This window comes from Oncorhynchus tshawytscha, linkage group LG19 (assembly GCF_018296145.1).
Source record: "Oncorhynchus tshawytscha isolate Ot180627B linkage group LG19, Otsh_v2.0, whole genome shotgun sequence".
In the NCBI taxonomy this organism is placed as follows: domain Eukaryota; kingdom Metazoa; phylum Chordata; class Actinopteri; order Salmoniformes; family Salmonidae; genus Oncorhynchus; species Oncorhynchus tshawytscha.
In genome coordinates, this window is record NC_056447.1 from 17076589 (window position 1) to 17096693 (window position 20105).

Below are 20105 nucleotides of genomic sequence, written 5' to 3' on the forward strand. Positions count from 1 at the left end.
AGGAACATCTTAGACCTGCATCCCAAATGGCACCATATTCACTACATAGTACACTACTTTTGACCTGTGCCCTATTTGCATTGGTCTGAAGTCGTGCATCCTATATACAGGGAATGGGGTGACATTTGGGACATGGCCGAGGATAGGCTGGGGTCTGAGTGGGGTGATGCAATAACCAGGAGGCGTCAGTGGCTTGGCAGATATATTGGAGAACGGGCTGGTCTGCAAAGACAGACTCACACACTCTAGAAACCCTCCTGTAGGTTTTAACTCCAACCCTGTTCCTGGAGAGAGACCCTCCTGTAGGTTTTAACTCCAACCCTGTTCCTGGAGAGAGACCCTCCTGTAGGTTTTAACTCCAAGCCTGTTCCTGGAGAGAGACCCTCCTGTAGGTTTTAACTCCAAGCCTGTTCCTGGAGAGAGACCCTCCTGTAGGTTTTAACTCCAAGCCTGTTCCTGGAGAGAGACCCTCCTGTAGGTTTTAACTCCAAGCCTGTTCCTGGAGAGAGACCCTCCTGTAGGTTTTAACTCCAAGCCTGTTCCTGGAGAGAGACCCTCCTGTAGGTTTTAACTCCAAGCCTGTTCCTGGAGAGAGACCCTCCTGTAGGTTTTAACTCCAAGCCTGTTCCTGGAGAGAGACCCTCCTGTAGGTTTTAACTCCAACCCTGTTCCTGGAGAGAGACCCTCCTGTAGGTTTTAACTCCAACCCTGTTCCTGGAGAGTCACCCTCCTGTAGGTTTTAACTCCAACCCTGTTCCTGGAGAGAGACCCTCCTGTAGGTTTTAAATAATCTTTTACGTATAAAATGGAACAGGGTTGGAGAGCCCTGCTCTAGCACATTGCACACACATGGATTCATGCGTTATTCAACTCAGACTTCAACTCCTTTAAGAGAGGTCTTGTCAGGTTGACCTTCATGTTAAGGTGTAATTTACTGATCTGGGATGCTGTAACCACACACACACACACACACACACACACACACACACACACACACACACACACACACACACACACACACACACACACACACACACACACACACACACACACACACCACAGATTTGTTTTCCTGACACAATAATGAGTTCAATCACACCTCTAATATGGGATGCCATCAGAGCTGTGTGTGTGTGTGTGTGTGTGTGTGTGTGTGTGTGTGTGTGTGTGTGTCAGCTGTTTACAACCTTTAAGTTTGCCCATGTGGTAAGTGGTGAGTCGACCACACACAGACGAAAGCTGGGCCTAACCAAGCATTCTCTCCATCCATCCATCCATCCATCCATCATCGTATTATTCTCATTTGCCTACTTTAATGTCCGCATCACAGATGTCTTCCTAGTCGGCGTCCCATAGTGCACCCTACTCCCTACATAGTGCACCCTACTCCCTACGTAGTGCACTAGTTTAGACCAGGGCTCCATAGGGCTCTATGTAGGGAACAGGGGTCCATTTGGGACACACCTCTAGTTACTCAGCTACACAGACAAAACGGCTAATTGCTCATTAACGTACTCTGACAGCAGGCTACACACACAGAGCGCAGGGTGGAGAAAGCTTTACCTGGTTTCCTCGGGTAAATGACCATCAAGGGTACTGATGCATACCATCGAGAGTGGTCATAACAGGAACACACAGTAGTCTTGAAGTCCACTAGCATAACAGGAACACACAGTAGTCTCGAGGTCCTCTAGCATAACAGGAACACACAGTAGTCGAGGTCCTCTAGCATAACAGGAACACACAGTAGTCGAGGTCCTCTAGCATAACAGGAACACACAGTAGTCTCGAGGTCCTCTAGCATAACAGGAACACACAGTAGTCTCGAGGTCCTCTAGCATAACAGGAACACACAGTAGTCTCGAGGTCCTCTAGCATAACAGGAACACACAGTAGTCTCGAGGTCCTCTAGCATAACAGGAACACACAGTAGTCTCGAGGTCCTCTAGCATAACAGGAACACATAGTAGTCTCGAGGTCCTCTATAACAGGAACACACAGTAGTCGAGGTCCTCTAGCATAACAGGAACACACAGTAGTCTTGAAGTCCACTAGCATAACAGGAACACACAGTAGTCTCGAGGTCCTCTAGCATAACAGGAACACACAGTAGTCGAGGTCCTCTAGCATAACAGGAACACACAGTAGTCTTGAAGTCCACTAGCATAACAGGAACACACAGTAGTCTCGAGGTCCTCTAGCATAACAGGAACACACAGTAGTCTCGATGTCGTGCTAGCCTACTACAGCCAATCAGCCCAATAGAGCAGGCCTGGAGCCCAACACGACAGGCCTGGAGCCCAACACGACAGGCCTGGAGCCCAACACGACAGGCCTGGAGCCCAACACGACAGGCCTGGAGCCCAACACGACAGGCCTGGAGCCCAACACGACAGGCCTGGAGCCCAACACGACAGGCCTGGAGCCCAACACGACAGGCCTTGTCCAGCACAAGACTCGCATGTGGCTCAGTCGGCGTGCAAAGCAGAGTTGAGGGTACGATACCCACTAGGGCCACTTACACGTAAAAAAATGCACGCATGACTAAGTCGCTTTGGATAAAAGTGTCTGTTAAATGACACATATATTAATTATATTATACAAAACATTAGGACACAGACCAGGTGAATCCAGGTGAAATCCCTTATTGGTGTCACCATATAGATTCTATATAAAGGGGGAATAATAGAAAGGTGTTCTTAATGTTTTGTACACTCAGTGTATTATACACATTATCCAGAGCACCGATGCAGGTAGCCTAGTGGTTAGAGTGTAGGGGCGGCAGGGTAGCCTAGTGGTTAGAGTGGAGGGACGGCAGGTAGCCTAGTGTTTAGAGTGGAGGCAGGTAGCCGTGGTTAGAGTGTAGGGACAGGTAGCCTAGTGGTTAGAGTGGAGGGCCGGCAGGTAGCCTAGTGGTTAGAGTATAGGGAAGGCAGGTAGCCTAGTGGTTAGAGTGTAGGGACGGCAGGTAGCCTAGTGGTTAGAGTGTAGGGGCGGCAGGTAGCCTAGTGGTTAGAGTGTAGGGGCGGCAGGGTAGCCTAGTGGTTAGAGTGTAGGGACGGCAGGTAGCCTAGTGGTTAGAGTGTAGGGACGGCAGGTAGCCTAGTGGTTAGAGTGTAGGGGCGGCAGGTAGCCTAGTGGTTAGAGTGTAGGGACGGCAGGTAGCCTAGTGGTTAGAGTGTAGGGACGGCAGGTAGCCTAGTGGTTAGAGTGTAGGGACGGCAGGTAGCCTAGTGGTTAGAGTGGTTAGTGTAGGGACGGCAGGTAGCCTAGTGGTTAGAGTGTAGGGACGGCAGGTAGCCTAGTGGTTAGAGTGCAGGGGCGGTAGGTGGCCTAGTGGTTAGAGTGTAGGGGCGGCAGGGTAGCCTAGTGGTTAGAGTGTAGGGGCGGCAGGGTAGCCTAGTGGTTAGAGTGTAGGGGAGGCAGATAGCCTAGTGGTTAGAGTGTAGAGGCGGTAGGTAGCCTAGTGGTTAGAGTGTAGGGGCGGCAGGTAGCCTAGTGGTTAGAGTGTAGGGGCGGCAGGTAGCCTAGTGGTTAGAGTGTAGGGGCGGCAGGGTAGCCTAGTGGTTAGAGTGTAGGGGCGGCAGGTAGCCTAGTGGTTAGAGTGTAGGGACGGCAGGTAGCCTAGTGGTTAGAGTGGAGGGGCAGGCAGGTAGCCTAGTGGTTAGAGTGTAGGGGCGGCAGGTAGCCTAGTGGTTAGAGTGTAGGGACGGCACGTAGCCTAGTGGTTAGAGTAGCCTAGAGACGGCAGGTAGCCTAGTGGTTAGAGTGTAGGGACGGCAGGTAGCCTAGTGATTAGTGTAGGGCCGGCAGGTAGCCTAGTGGTTAGAGTGTAGGGGCGGCAGGTAGCCTAGTGGTTAGAGTGTAGGGGCGGCAGGTAGACTAGTGGTTAGAGTGTAGGGGCGGCAGGTAGCCTAGTGGTTAGAGTGTAGGGACGGCAGGTAGCCTAGTGGTTAGAGTGTAGGGACGGCAGGTAGCCTAGTGGTTAGAGTGTAGGGACGGCAGGTAGCCTAGTGGTTAGAGTGTAGGGCGGCAGGTAGCCTAGAGGTTAGAGTGTAGGGACGCCAGGTCACCTAGTGGTTAGAGTGGAGGGACGGCAGGTAGCCTAGAGGTTAGAGTGTAGGGACGCCAGGTAGCCTAGTGGTTAGAGTGTAGGGACGGCAGGTAGCCTAGAGGTTAGAGTGTAGGGACGGCAGGTAGCCTAGTGGTTAGAGTGTAGGGACGGCAGGTAGCCTAGTGGTTAGAGTGTAGGGGCGGCATTGAAAACAAGAATTTGTTCTTTAACTGACTTGCCTAGTTAAAGAAAAGGTTAAAAAACAAAACAACTCCAGAATGTCTGTCCTTCTACAACAACAGGACAAGGCCACTCTGTGTGCTCAATTCATGATCAGGAAAACATGTCACAGACCAATGGCCATCGTTTTCCCTCATCACTACAACCTACAGTCTCTGAAGTGATGTTTCTTCAAATCTAACAGTACCATTTGTTTTGCTCATCAATACCTTAAAAAATATTCTGTGTAAAGCTGACAAGCGACTAAGCAGAAACCATTAGATGTTGTAAGAACAGGACAGATGATGATCAGGTTTGGCTGTAAACATGGCCCTTACGTCAAGCTACATGAACACACAGTAGTCTCTACAGTATCCTATAACCCACACTGGAACTCTCTCACATTTCACTACTCATATTCTGGTAGTTATTCCAGGTCTTTTGCCTAAGAGGGAAACAGCTGGTGAGCGAAGGTGGAGAGGGCATGGCAGCTGAGCAGGCGGCAAATTCACCACACGGATGGACGGACTTATGGAGAGGAGAGCACATGGGGACTATAGAGCGGGAGAGAGCTACAGAGCGAGAGAACCAGAACCACTGCTGACCCTAGGCCGTCATTGTAAAAATCAGTCCCTGTTTTTTTTTAATGCAGTGGAACTGGCTTCGATGTCCAGAGTGGAGTTTGCCGGGCCTATCAGATGTTATAGCTAGCTACTGTACTAGTGTAACGGATGTGAAATGGCTAGCTTAGTTAGCGGTGGTACGTTATAAAAGTTATACTGTTACACTAACCAGGAGACTTCCTGAAGTACAGTCTACAACGGAAATTCAATGTACTTTTTTTTGTTACATTGATGAGGAGGTTATATCCTTGGTGTCGGGGGTTATATCCTATTGGTTCCATCAATAGAAGAGTTGCTTTTGATAATCAGACAAACTCTGATGAAGGCTGCGGCCTGAAATGTGTTGGTTTGAACAATGAAGAATACCTTTTCTTTTTTATATATAAATTTCCACAGAAATTAAGAAAATGCTGAATTTTCTCTTTACTTAAATAATCAGCTGAACAAATTTAGCTTTTTAAAAAAAAAATATATTATATTTTATTTATATTTTTATAATTTATACATCACACAGATATTCTGAAATATTTTCTAATCTGCTTTTGAGAGACTTTGACCTCTGAGATTAAATTAATAAATTCGTTTCAGTTTTAAAAAGGTCTGACGGATATTCACCATCTTTTTGGTAGAGATGGAAAGAGACAAGTGAGCTCATTGGTCTATCAGACTTGACATATCACAGCCGGGGATGTAGGCAACTCATTGGTCTATCAGACTTGACATGTCACAGCCGGGGATGTTGGCGCTCATTGGTCTATCAGACTTGACATGTCACAGCCGGGGATGTAGGCACTCATTGGTCTATCAGACTTGACAGTAGGAAGTGAGATAATAGTGAGCCGTGTGGGACATAGTCCAGTAATACCTACATGCCCCAGTAGGGTCTCATGTTTCACCAACACAACATACTGTAGCGTAGCAGCCGTAACCGATAGCAACATGTCCTCAATTCTTCAGTACAACAGTATCCAAGACAAAAACACTTTCCAATTTACACTAGTAGGCAATGCAACACACCAGTGCAAATGCACTTGAAGAAATGTTGTGCTGCCATGTTCTGCTGTCAGATGTAGTAAAAATGTTCTGCTGCCATGTTCTGCTGTCAGATGTAGTAAAACTGTTGTGCTGCCATGTTCTGCTGTCAGATGTAGTAAAAATGTTGTGCTGCCATGTTCTGCTGTCAGATGTAGTAAAAATGTTCTGCTGTCAGATGTTAAAAATGTTCTGCTGCCATGTTCTGCTGTCAGATGTAGTAAAAATGTTCTGCTGCCATGTTCTGCTGTCAGATGTAGTAAAAATGTTCTGCTGCCATGTTCTGCTGTCAGATATAGTAAAAATGTTCTGCTGCCATGTTCTGCTGTCAGATATAGTAAAAATGTTCTGCTGCCATGTTCTGCTGTCAGATATGGTAAAAATGTTCTGCTGTCAGGCCTTGTGACTTCTCAACCACTCAATGACCTTGTCTGGAGACATTGGGTGTGTATTTTTCCACAGCAGCATCCATGGCAAATGCTAAGTCCACCTTAGGGCATACAAACACTGACTCCATTTTCCTGTGTAGCCTAGGCTATTTATAAAAATAAATACGCAACGTTGGGCTGAACTGTAGGCACTATAGGTAAATATGGAAATATGAACCACAGCTGGAAGTCAAATCTGTCATCTCCTGTAACAATACCACAACGACACGATTCATATCATGTGGAATGACCTCATATCCTAAAGCTTTAAAATTGTTTTGAAAACTCACCTCACCTCACCTGCTGAAATACAGCCTTAAACCGGACCTACGGCGTGTCTATAAACCATCAGACTGGACCTAGTGTGTCTATAAACCATCAGACTGGACCTAGTGTGTCTATAAACCATCAGACTGGACCTAGTGTGTCTATAAACCATCAGACTGGACCTACAGTGTGTCTATAAACCATCAGACTGGACCTACAGTGTGTCTATAAACCATCAGACTGGACCTACAGTGTGTCTATAAACCATCAGACTGGACCTAGTGTGTCTATAAACCATCAGACTGGACCTACAGTGTGTCTATAAACCATCAGACTGGACCTACAGTGTGTCTATAAACCATCAGACTGGACCTACAGTGTGTCTATAAACCATCAGACTGGACCTACAGTGTGCCTATAAACCATCAGACTGGACCTACAGTGTGCCTATAAACCATCAGACTGGACCTACAGTGTGCCTATAAACCATCAGACTGGACCTACAGTGTGCCTATAAACCATCAGACTGGACCTACAGTGTGCCTATAAACCATCAGACTGGACCTACAGTGTGTCTATAAACCATCAGACTGGATCTACAGTGTGTCTATAAACCATCAGACTGGATCTACAGTGTGTCTATAAACCATCAGACTGGATCTACAGTGTGTCTATAAACCATCAGACTGGATCTACAGTGTGTCTATAAACCATCAGACTGGATCTACAGTGCGTCTATAAACCATCAGACTGGATCTACAGTGTGTCTATAAACCATCAGACTGGATCTACAGTGTATCTACAAATCATCAAACTGTGTCTATTGACATTTTAAAAAGGTGTAGTCAGCGATATGAAGTAGATGGACAAAGTAAACAGCATTCAGGTCAATTTACATCTAAGAGCGTTTGGAGTACAAGGCTAAACTTCTCCTCTGTTCTGGTCCTGTGTCTACCACGTTGTAGGTGCGTGAAGCGAACCCATGCACATGTGCAGACACTGTAGCTGTGGGAGAGCAAAGTACGATGCAAGACGGCTCACTGTCGAAACTATTGGTTTAAAAAGAACAGCCCGCAGGACAGTCGATTCTATTGGTTTAAAGGAACAGCCCCCAGGACAGTCAATTCTATTGGTTTAAAGGACCAGCCCCCAGGACAGTCAATTCTATTGGTTTAAAGGAACAGCCCCCAGGACAGTATTCTATTGGTTTAAAAGGAACAGCCCCCAGGACAGGACAGGTTTAAAGGAACAGCCCCATTCTATTGGTTTAAAAGGAACAGCCCCCAGTCGAGGAAAAGGAACAGTCGATTCTATTGGTTTAAAAGGAACAGCCCCCAGGACAGTCGATTCTATTGGTTTAAAAGGAACAGCCCCCAGGACAGTCGATACTATTGGTTTAAAAGGAACAGCCCGCAGGACAGTCGATTCTATTGGTTGAAAGGAACAGCCCTTATGCTCAGCATCCGACCACAAGGAGCTACAGAGGGTAGTGTGTTCCGGTCATCCAGGACCTCTACACCAGGCGGTGTCAGAGGAAGGCCCTGAAATTTGTCAAAGACTCCAGCCACCCTAGTCATAGACTGTTCTCTCTGCTACCGCACGGCAAGCGGTACCGGGGCGCCAAGTCTTGGTCCAAGAGGCTTCTAAACAGCTTCTACCTCCAAGCCATATGACTGCTGAACAGCTAATCAAATGGCCACCCAGACTGTTTACATACGCAGGCATATGAATGAGAAGACCATAAACACACATCCAATCGAGGCCTGACCCCTGAAAACTCATCCATCATTGAAACGCAAAGCAATGCTACCACATCAGTCACTGTCACGGCAACAGTAACCATGGGAGAGTAGAGGGCTCTGGAGCGACCTGCCAATCAACTGGCTCTAAAAACAGGATGATCATCCACTAGTGCTAGCTAAATGACGTTCAGATGTGACATACACACCCACCTCCATTGATTTTGTTAGAAATGTTTGAGTCACTCAGTTTATATGACCTATAATTACTTACACTATGAGTGAAATAGTTTTCCTTCCCCCCCGACAACGGAATGGTGTGGGTGTACCCCCGGAATGGTGTGGGCGTACCCCCCGACAACGGAATGGTGTGGGCGTACCCCCAAACAGCAGAATGGTGTGGGTGTGGGCGTACCCCCCCCGAACAGCAGAATGGTGTGGGTGTACCCCCCCCATACAGCAGAATGGTGTGGGCGTACCCCCCCCAACAGCAGAATGGTGTGGGCGTACCCCCCCCAAACAGCAGAATGGTGTGGGCGTACCCCCCCAAACAGCAGAATGGTGTGGGCGTACCCCCCAAACAGCAGAATGGTGTGGGCGTACCCCCCAAACAGCAGAATGGTGTGGGCGTACCCCCAAACAGCAGAATGGTGTGGGCGTACCCCCCCCAAACAGCAGAATGGTGTGGGCGTACCCCCCAAACAGCAGAATGGTGTGGGCGTACCCCCCAAACAGCAGAATGGTGTGGCCGTATGCTGGTGCTAAAAATATGAACACGACTAGACCGCTGATTGGCTAGCTCAGTCTCTTTTCCCCCGACCCTATCGACCGCCAGTCTCAGTCTCTTATCCAGCACTAATCCGGATCATTTTAGCTTCAGAATCAAAGAGGTAAACCTAAATTAAATTGAAAATAATCCAATCAGGATTGAGTTATTTTCCAAGAAGGGGAGCCTGACCTCTGCCCCTGTCGACCCACTCCCTCAAGGTCCCCAGAGGACCCTGATAACTAGGTCTTACCACGAATAGTGTACTGGTCCCGTTTGATTTCAATAAGGAAATGAGAAAAAGTGACATGTTTTCAAATCATTAGAAGCATCCTCACATTCAATCCAACATTTCATTTTTCTTCCACTCGATGTTCGCTGCCATTTTTGGGCTGACGTGCGGCTCGTCTTTGATGTGACATAAAGAGAGGGGCCCAGATGGTGGATGGCACGATTCAAATATTTGCCTTTCTGACTCGTCCCGCAGAGAACCCCACTTTTAGACAGAGATGTATCAGTCTTGAGGGGCTGTTTATTCAAAGCGGCTCCGACACGACTCCCCTGCCGCGCGTTAGAATGGACTGGATGGTGATCTACTTTTGAACAAAGCCCTACGGGAATAGGTTACCATTTTGTATGCAACCATTGTGCATAAACAGTCCCATGGATGTTAAGGAGGCTGATAAATCCATGTCTGTAGTCTACTCCCCTGCCACATGTTAGTACCGAGTTCTAAGGAGCTCTTTTATATAGACAGTGGAGTCAATAGGGAGGAAGCCCAGGTTAAAGGAGAAGTTGTTGGTTTTTTTTTCAACCAAATGTACATTTTTTTTGAGATCCAGACGTTATATTCCATTTTGTGCGACTCGAGACGTTTCCCCTATCCAGCGGTTCCATTATCTGTAAAACGCCTGCTGCTACAAGTAACCGCCAAAATAACGGAAACACCAACAAAGTGTCTTAATAGGGTGTTGGGCCACGAGGAGCTGCCAAAACAGCTTCAATGTGCCTTGGCATAGATTCTACAAGTGTATATTGAAAGCTTTCAATATACTTTGCATCCTTCATTTAAGCAAGTGTTTCCTTTATTTTGGGAGTTACCTGTAGAATGGACGGAGTATCGCTATCCAGGTAGTATAGCCATGGAAACCGAGCTCAGGCCAGGATATAGCTGGGCAAACATGCACACTTGGCTAATTCACAACACAGATGATAGTTTTAATGCCCTGATATCAGGAGCTGGCGGCGAAAATAAAAAAATATTGATTAAACAATTCCCGAAACTTAAACTAATATTTAATATTTAAGGAAAGCAAATTGATATTCAATCCCGAAATCAGCTGTAACTGTCAATAGTAAAACAAAAAAACTTTAATGTTTGAGTGAACTCTGAATACAGAAAATTAATGTCGAAGTCACGACCAGACGTGGTCCCACACCGCCTCCTCCTCATCATAATTTCAAGTTTGTGGAGCCTTTGTTGATGTTTTTCCAGGGGGCCCATACGACACAATAAAGGAAGTCATATTTAGGGCAAGTTTCTCAAAAACAAGTGGGAAAAAAAAAAAAAAAAAAAAAAAAAAAGAGTCCGGTTCTTTTTCCAATTTCTACCAAAGAACATCTAAATGTGATCCCTATCCACTTTGGCCAATTCACATAACTTTAAAGGGTTCACTAATGTCAAACAACAGAATGTATTTTGTGTAATGTTAGGAATAGCTGCCCCCCCCGTAGGGGTGGGACGGCCAAGAGACCAGAGGTGGCAGAGCGGAGACCAACTCAGGTTAGGGTGTAGGGTTTGAGCGTAGCCTGAAGGTAGGGAGGGGGCAGTTCCTCTTGCTGTTCCGTCGGGAAGCAACAAGGTCTTGTAGTGGATGTGAGCTTCAACTGGAAGTCAGTGGAGTGTGAGGAGGAGCGGGTAGACATGGGAGAACTCAGAGAGGTTGAATAGCAGGCGGGCTGCTGCATTCTGGATCAATTGCAGAGGTTTGATGGCACAAGTGGGGGAGCCCAGCCAACAGTTGCACTAATCCAGACAGGATATTACAAGTGCCTGGATTCAGACCTGCTTCCTATGTGAGGTAGGGTCTTCCTGTGTGAGGTAGGGTCTTCCTGTGTGAGGTAGGGTCTTGCTGAGCAGGGATCATCAACTCGATTCAGCCATGGGCCGATTTCTTTGTGAGCGGATGGTCAGGGGGACCGGAACATAATTACAAATCATTTGTAACTGCAAATTAACCACAAGAAGCCTAGTGGTTAGAGCGTTGGACTAGTAACCAGAAGGTTGCAAGTTCAAACCCCCGAGCTGACAAGGTACAAATCTGTCGTTCTGCCCCTGAACAGGCAGTTAACCCACTGTTCCTAGGCCGTCATTGTAAATAAGAATTTGTTTTTAAACTGACTTGCCAAGTTAAATAAAGGTAAAATTAAAAAAAATTAAAAATAAAATTTCAAAAACACATAATATTTGACTAATACAAATGTAAGCAAGGTATGAAATGGTTATGTATCACGTGTCTCTTTATTATGCGTGGGAATACTTGGGAAAAGATTTCCTAAACTAAAATCACTTGGTGCTGATTTCTTGGTGTTTTGGCAGTCTTATGTCCTACAATTAACGAAGGAGAGTGATGGAGTGCTGCATCAGATGACCTGGCCTCCACAATCACCCGACCTCAACCCAATTGAGATGGTTTGGGATGAGTTGGACCGCACAGTGAAGGAAAAGCAGCCAGCAAGTGCTCAGCATATGTGGGAACTCCTTCAAGACTGTTGGAAAAGCATTCCAGGTGAAGCTGGTGGAGAGAATGCCAAGAGTGTGCAAAGCTGTCATCAAGGCAAATGGTGGCTACTTTGAAGAATCTAAAATATATTTTGATTTGTTTAGCACATTTTTTTGGTTACTATGTGATTCCATGAGTGTTATTTCATAGTTTTAAATATCTTCACTATTATTCAACAAAGTAGACAATAGTAAAAATGTATTAAAACCCTGGAATGAGTAGGTGTGTCCAAAATGTTTACTGGTACTGTACATTGATTTATTTTCTTGCTCAGAAAACATGGAGGTGAAAGAAAACATTTGTCTGCGGGCTGTCAGTTGGGGAAACCTGTTGTAGAGCATGAACCTGCAGGAGCGCGTCACTGCTTTGCTGTTTGCATAGAATGACAGGGTGTTGTCCAGGGTCACACCAAGGTTCTCTGCATTCTGAGAGAGGGACACCATGGAGTTGTCAACCATGATGGAGAGGTCTTGGAGCGGGCAGGCCTTCCACAGGAGGAAGACACGCACGGTCTTGTCGAGATCGAGCTTGAGGCGGTGAGCGTGTAGTGTCAAGTAGTAGTGTAGTGTCAACCGCATAGCAATGATAGGAGAGATCACGTGAGGATATGACGGAGCCGAGGGACTTGGTGTATAGAGAGAAGAAGGCCAAGAACCACTGGGGGACACCAGTAGCAAGGGTACGTGGTGCAGACACAGCTCCACGTCACCTGGTAGGTGTGGCCTGCCAGGCGGGATGCAGAGTGCGCTGAGCCTGAAACTCCCAGCCCTGAGAGGGTGAAAAGGAGAATCAGTGTCAAAGACAGCAGATTGCTGTAGGAGGATGAGGACAGTGCAGAGAGAGTCAGCTTTGGCAGAGCGGAGAGCCTCTGTGACACACAGAAGAGCAGTCTCAGTTGAGTGACCTGTCTTGAAGCCTGTCTGGTTAGGTTTCTTTGAGGAAGGGAGCGACTCTGGTAAATGTCATGGGCAAAGTCTCAAGTTTTAATGCCACCTGCACAAGTACAGTGAAATGCCTTTCTTGCAAACTCAACAATGCAGTAATCAATATCAATATAGCACAAAAAAACAAACATAAGGTAGAACAAAACCACAGGAGAAATGTAAATATGAAACAAGAAGAGCACGACCATATACAATATACTTCCTTGCCTACTCTACATCTGAACATCCCAAAGAGTCTCAAGAACGAGCTGTGACCTAATGCAGTAGTAGGTGTGCTCGGAATGCACCGAGACATTCAGCAACTATTGGAAAGACAAGGGAAGTTCGCAACAACAACAACAACAATGCTTTATTGACAAAAAACAACATGTCTTCAACTGCCCCTGGACAAGGCAGTTAAACCCACTGTTCCTAGGACTGTCGTTGTAAATAAGAATTTGTTCTCAAACTGACTTGCCAAGTTAAATAAAAAAGGTTAAATAAAATAAAAATGTAAATGAAATAAACATGACGTTGGCTTAGTAGTAGTTTTAAATGTATGGTCTCACAATGGAAACTTGGTTTGCGGTCGTAAAAAAAAAAAAAAGACATGACAACATTGAATCTTAAGTCACTTAGCTAGTCACAGTCGTGCTTAACTCCATGGCAACATGAGGTTTACAGCCCCAAGAGTATGCGATGGTTGGAGTTCCCGTCATGCAGAGGGGAGAATTAAAAACACAAACAGCAGCCTCGCTGTCACAGCCCTGACAGGGCACACAGCCGTCACACACTGACAGAATAATGCTAGGGCCCACACACACACACACACGGCTTTATGTTAGGCCTACACACACACACATACAGCCTTATACTACACACATAGCTTTATGCTAGCTAGGGGCACACACACACACACACACACACAGAGACAGCGTTACACTAGCTAGGTCTGTGCTGTGGCAGCCACACATCGATGGCCCAGACAGACATCATGACAGGTAAACATCCTCATGAAGCTGACTGATTTCAAAGTAAAAGTATTTTTTCAAAAAACAGCTGTGACATTACCATATCTATGTCCCAAATGAAGCTATATAGTGCACTATTGTGGACCAGGACCCAGGGGGCTGTTTCCTGATTCCTTTTTCTAGTGCAATAGTTCACAGCAGAGACAGAGAGCTGAAGGGTAGTAGTGAGAGGAGACCAGCCAGGAGTAACCTGACCTTAGTGAGAGGAGACCAGCCAGGAGTAACCTGACCTTAGTGAGAGGAGACCAGCCAGCAGTAACCTGACCTTAGTGAGAGGAGACCAGCCAGGAGTAACCTGACCTTAGTGAGAGGAGACCAGCCAGGAGTAACCTGACCTTAGTGAGAGGAGACCAGCCAGCAGTAACCTGACCTTAGATGAAGGGACCAGCCAGCAGTAACCTGACCTTAGATGAAGGGACCAGCCAGGAGTAACCTGACCTTAGTGAGAGGAGACCAGCCAGCAGTAACCTGACCTTAGATGAAGGGACCAGCCAGCAGTAACCTGACCTTAGTGAGAGGAGACCAGCCAGCAGTAACCTGACCTTAGTGAGAGGAGACCAGCCAGGAGTAACCTGACCTTAGTGAGAGGAGACCAGCCAGGAGTAACCTGACCTTAGTGAGAGGAGACCAGCCAGGAGTAACCTGACCTTAGTGAGAGGAGACCAGCCAGCAGTAACCTGACCTTAGTGAGAGGAGACCAGCCAGGAGTAACCTGACCTTAGTGAGAGGAGACCAGCCAGGAGTAACCTGACCTTAGTGAGAGGAGACCAGCCAGGAGTAACCTGACCTTAGTGAGAGGAGACCAGCCAGGAGTAACCTGACCTTAGTGAGAGGAGACCAGCCAGCAGTAACCTGACCTTAGTGAGAGGAGACCAGCCAGCAGTAACCTGACCTTAGTGAGAGGAGACCAGCCAGGAGTAACCTGACCTTAGTGAGAGGAGACCAGCCAGGAGTAATCTGACCTTAGTGAGAGGAGACCAGCCAGCAGTAACCTGACCTTAGTGAGAGGAGACCAGCCAGGAGTAACCTGACCTTAGTGAGAGGAGACCAGCCAGGAGTAACCTGACCTTAGATGAAGGGACCAGCCAGGAGTAACCTGACCTTAGATGAAGGGACCAGCCAGGAGTAACCTGACCTTAGTGAGAGGAGACCAGCCAGCAGTAACCTGACCTTAGTGAGAGGAGACCAGCCAGCAGTAACCTGACCTTAGTGAGAGGAGACCAGCCAGGAGTAACCTGACCTTAGTGAGAGGAGACCAGCCAGGAGTAACCTGACCTTAGTGAGAGGAGACCAGCCAGCAGTAACCTGACCTTAGATGAAGGGACCAGCCAGCAGTAACCTGACCTTAGTGAGAGGAGACCAGCCAGCAGTAACCTGACCTTAGATGAAGGGACCAGCCAGCAGTAACCTGACCTTAGTGAGAGGAGACCAGCCAGCAGTAACCTGACCTTAGATGAAGGGACCAGCCAGGAGTAACCTGACCTTAGTGAGAGGAGACCAGCCAGCAGTAACCTGACCTTAGATGAAGGGACCAGCCAGGAGTAACCTGACCTTAGATGAAGGGACCAGCCAGGAGTAACCTGACCTTAGATGAAGGGACCAGCCAGCAGTAACCTGACCTTAGATGAAGGGACCAGCCAGGAGTAACCTGACCTTAGATGAAGGGACCAGCCAGGAGTAACCTGACCTTAGTGAGAGGAGACCAGCCAGCAGTAACCTGACCTTAGATGAAGGGACCAGCCAGGAGTAACCTGACCTTAGATGAAGGGACCAGCCAGGAGTAACCTGACCTTAGATGAAGGGACCAGCCAGCAGTAACCTGACCTTAGATGAAGGGACCAGCCAGGAGTAACCTGACCTTAGATGAAGGGACCAGCCAGCAGTAACCTGACCTTAGATGAAGGGACCAGCCAGCAGTAACCTGACCTTAGTGAGAGGGAGACCAGCCAGCAGTAACCTGACCTTAGATGAAGGGACCAGCCAGGAGTAACCTGACCTTAGTGAGAGGAGACCAGCCAGCAGTAACCTGACCTTAGATGAAGGGACCAGCCAGGAGTAACCTGACCTTAGATGAAGGGACCAGCCAGGAGTAACCTGACCTTAGATGAAGGGACCAGCCAGCAGTAACCTGACCTTAGATGAAGGGACCAGCCAGGAGTAACCTGACCTTAGATGAAGGGACCAGCCAGGAGTAACCTGACCTTAGTGAGAGGAGACCAGCCAGCAGTAACCTGACCTTAGATGAAGGGACCAGCCAGGAGTAACCTGACCTTAGATGAAGGGACCAGCCAGGAGTAACCTGACCTTAGATGAAGGGACCAGCCAGCAGTAACCTGACCTTAGATGAAGGGACCAGCCAGGAGTAACCTGACCTTAGATGAAGGGACCAGCCAGGAGTAACCTGACCTTAGATGAAGGGACCAGCCAGCAGTAACCTGACCTTAGATGAAGGGACCAGCCAGGAGTAACCTGACCTTAGATGAAGGGACCAGCCAGCAGTAACCTGACCTTAGATGAAGGGACCAGCCAGCAGTAACCTGACCTTAGATGAAGGGACCAGCCAGGAGTAACCTGACCTTAGATGAAGGGACCAGCCAGGAGTAACCTGACCTTAGATGAAGGGACCAGCCAGCAGTAACCTGACCTTAGATGAAGGGACCAGCCAGCAGTAACCTGACCTTAGATGAAGGGACCAGCCAGGAGTAACCTGACCTTAGATGAAGGGACCAGCCAGGAGTAACCTGACCTTAGATGAAGGGACCAGCCAGGAGTAACCTGACCTTAGATGAAGGGACCAGCCAGGAGTAACCTGACCTTAGATGAAGGGACCAGCCAGGAGTAACCTGACCTTAGATGAAGGGACCAGCCAGCAGTAACCTGACCTTAGATGAAGGGACCAGCCAGGAGTAACCTGACCTTAGATGAAGGGACCAGCCAGGAGTAACCTGACCTTAGATGAAGGGACCAGCCAGGAGTAACCTGACCTTAGATGAAGGGACCAGCCAGGAGTAACCTGACCTTAGATGAAGGGACCAGCCAGCAGTAACCTGACCTTAGATGAAGGGACCAGCCAGCAGTAACCTGACCTTAGATGAAGGGACCAGCCAGCAGTAACCTGACCTTAGATGAAGGGACCAGCCAGCAGTAACCTGACCTTAGATGAAGGGACCAGCCAGCAGTAACCTGACCTTAGATGAAGGGACCAGCCAGGAGTAACCTGACCTTAGATGAAGGGACCAGCCAGGAGTAACCTGACCTTAGATGAAGGGACCAGCCAGGAGTAACCTGACCTTAGATGAAGGGACCAGCCAGGAGTAACCTGACCTTAGATGAAGGGACCAGCTAGCAGTAACCTGACCTTAGAAGAAGGGACCAGCCAGCAGTAACCTGACCTCAGATGTGAGGCCATGGCGTAGGTAGAGAGAGATGGCCTGTTGCCCTCATTTTACATTTTCTGATCGCCCATGAGCGTGTGTGTGTGTGTGTGTGTGTGTGTGTGTGTGTATGGAGATAGAAGCGCATACAGCAGTTTGAGTTAAAATAGAAATCCTGTATAAGGTCTACCCCTGGCCTAAGCTAGCCTATATCATCCACACATCTAAGCTTTAGTTCCTCTCCTCTCTCCGCCTCCCCTCCCTCCCCCCTCCTCTCCCTCCGCCTCCCCTCGCCTCCCCTCCGCCTCCCCTCTCCTCTCCTCCGCCTCCCCTCTCCTCCGCCTCCCCTCCCCCGCCTCCCCTCTCCTCCGCCTCCCCTCCTCCTCCCTCCGCCTCCCTCCGCCTCCCCTCCCCTCCCTCCGCCTCCCTCCGCCTCCCCTCTCCTCCCCTCCCTCCGCCTCCTCTCTCCTCCCTCAGGCACAGCGGAGAATTCTAAACCACACAGCAACAGTCAAGCTCCTGGATTTCCCTCAACTCTCCACTGAGAAATCCTGGACTCAGGATGACTTCACTTCCTCATTCCACTGTAATTCTCTGTCTCCCTCTTTCTTCTCTTCTCTCCCTCATCTGGTTGTTACACACACACACGAGGGAATTGATAATTACATCACCCAAGTATTGATTTGTAATATATATATATATATATTTGTTTTGTGCTAGGTAGTGTTAGCTAGCGCTAGTCGTCTGTACCTGCACCAAACCTCCAGTATAATTCCTCCTTGTTCTCAATCTTCTTTTTAAATAGTGATCCAACACGTTTTCACCCCTTTCAGTCCCACGACTGACCAGAACAAAACGTGCACGTGCTCCCTCTCTGCAGCAGACATACAGTAAGCAATAGGTTTGGAACATTAAACCTCAAGATCGAATCGCAATACAAATAACAATACATATTAATCGGCACCTTATAGTGATAATATCGTATCGTGAGGTCCCTGGCAACTCCCAGACCTACCACACACGCGTGTGCACTCAGAAACATTACACACACAGACACTGTGGACTGGCTTTGATGTAATTACTGCACCATAGTGAAGTACGGACAAGACCTAGTGAACACAATTGTCTTTCTGCTAGTAAGGAAGCAGCCCAGTGCGACCTGTGTGTGTGCAGACATTACAAATCACATTCATGTGATTTGTGGATTTAAATAAAGTATTTGAAATGTGTGTGCGTGCCTGCATGCGTTGTGTGTGTGTGACAGTGTTTTATTTATTTTATTCTTCACTGCCTGTAGTTCCTCTCGCGCTTATATGGAGGCGCACGGCTCCACCGCTCACCACATGCCAAGCCGAGGAGTTCCATTCTGCCGCACTGTCACCCCGCTAGCCCACTACTGCAGAGGCGCACACACACCGCGTCTATACCGTTAACATACACAATACAGGCGCGGAGATGGGGCGAAGGAGCATTCGCGCTCATCAATTGACAGGGTAAGCAACACCTTGGGACAAAGTCTGTCGGAAAATCTGTATAATGGCGAGCATTGAGTAACCACGTCACTAGTGAACGATAAAAAAAAAAAACGAGGTTTAGTCCATGTCCGTCGGTATCAAACCGGGAACGGTGCCCATACTAATGTACAGCTGTTCGCACTTCGTCAACATTGAAGTTGAGAGGCTTGAGCCCACTGTTGCGTTCAAGATGATCTCACGCAACAAAACACACAAAGGGTCTAGCTAGATACAACCCGTTGATATAGTTAATTAAGACGTATACAGAGAAAAGACACACAAAGCTTGGGACATTTTACATAAATGTACATTGCCATAGACGGTGGGCCAGTGGTCGACAGAGTTTACCACTACCTAAAAACTGCATTGCTACTGTCAAAAGCGCCTGCGGCCACAAGGTGATTGACTGACCCCGGGTTATTAACAGTTGTAACAAAAATACTTCGACAACTACTATTACAGCAAACCTTAAAACAGAGCTTAACTCCAACCAATATCAAGGAAGACACCGAAGAAAACTATGAATGACGCTAGTTAGCGTTACTTCCTTAGCAAGACCCGTCATCAAGCTACAGTCAGAGCAGCCCACCGTCACAGCCCTGCCTTGTCCCACATCTCTCCGCACCCAGGTCCGACGACTTACCGATCTTATATGCTGTTGGTGCCGCTGTGATGAGATAGCAAGTGCTGGGAGCCCGGTGACCACCGCGCCGCTGCTCCTGGTCAAGAGGAGCACTGTTCTACACACTTTCGCAGCCATCTCTGTAGTGAAAAATCCTCGCTGGGATGTCGAATGCTGCAGGCGGACCGAGAGAGAGAGACGGTGGCAGGCGGGGGAGTAGAGTAGGCGGACTGCGGGGCTGGGCTTGCGTTTCATACAAACACACCCCGACGCGGCAAGGAATTTCAGAACAGAGGTGGGGTTGAACTCACCAAACAATAACTTTGCCTATAAGTCAATGAAAGCCCTGATCGATTTATTAAGTGCCGTTTCATTTCTGTCATTTCATTCGATACGAAATAGCAGCGAAATGAAAATTATCATTAACCTACAAAAGCACAATATTAAAGAAACGAATACGGGTGTAAATCCACAGCGTTGCCAATTATGGACGATTCGACCAATCAGAGAACGCGGAACGGTCCATTCAAGTATACAGGAAGAGAAATCCAGCCACAAGCAGAGAGACAAATGTATTGATGTCAAACCGCACCTTTTTGGATTCTGACCTTAGCTGAGATGTTAACCACAGTTACACAGCGGGCCGTTGGTATTAGTTTGACTGAGGCTGTTTGAGTATATAATTGTTCTTTAGTAAGTAGGCTACTGTGTACTTACTTTTTGATTTATT

General features: G+C 47.8%; 1 protein-coding gene across 2 annotated transcripts in view; it reads right to left on the bottom strand.

The window, feature by feature from the left end:
- mcu (mitochondrial calcium uniporter) overlaps positions 1–19627 on the bottom strand; it is a 134632-nt gene extending 115005 nt beyond the window's left edge. For both annotated transcript variants that reach the window (XM_042301407.1, XM_042301406.1), the window contains exon 1: positions 19397–19627. In XM_042301407.1, the coding sequence (XP_042157341.1) occupies positions 19397–19513 (117 nt within the window). In that variant the 5' untranslated portion in view covers positions 19514–19627. The remainder of the gene's footprint in view (positions 1–19396) is intronic.
- Between the last annotated feature and the right edge of the window lie 478 nt (positions 19628–20105).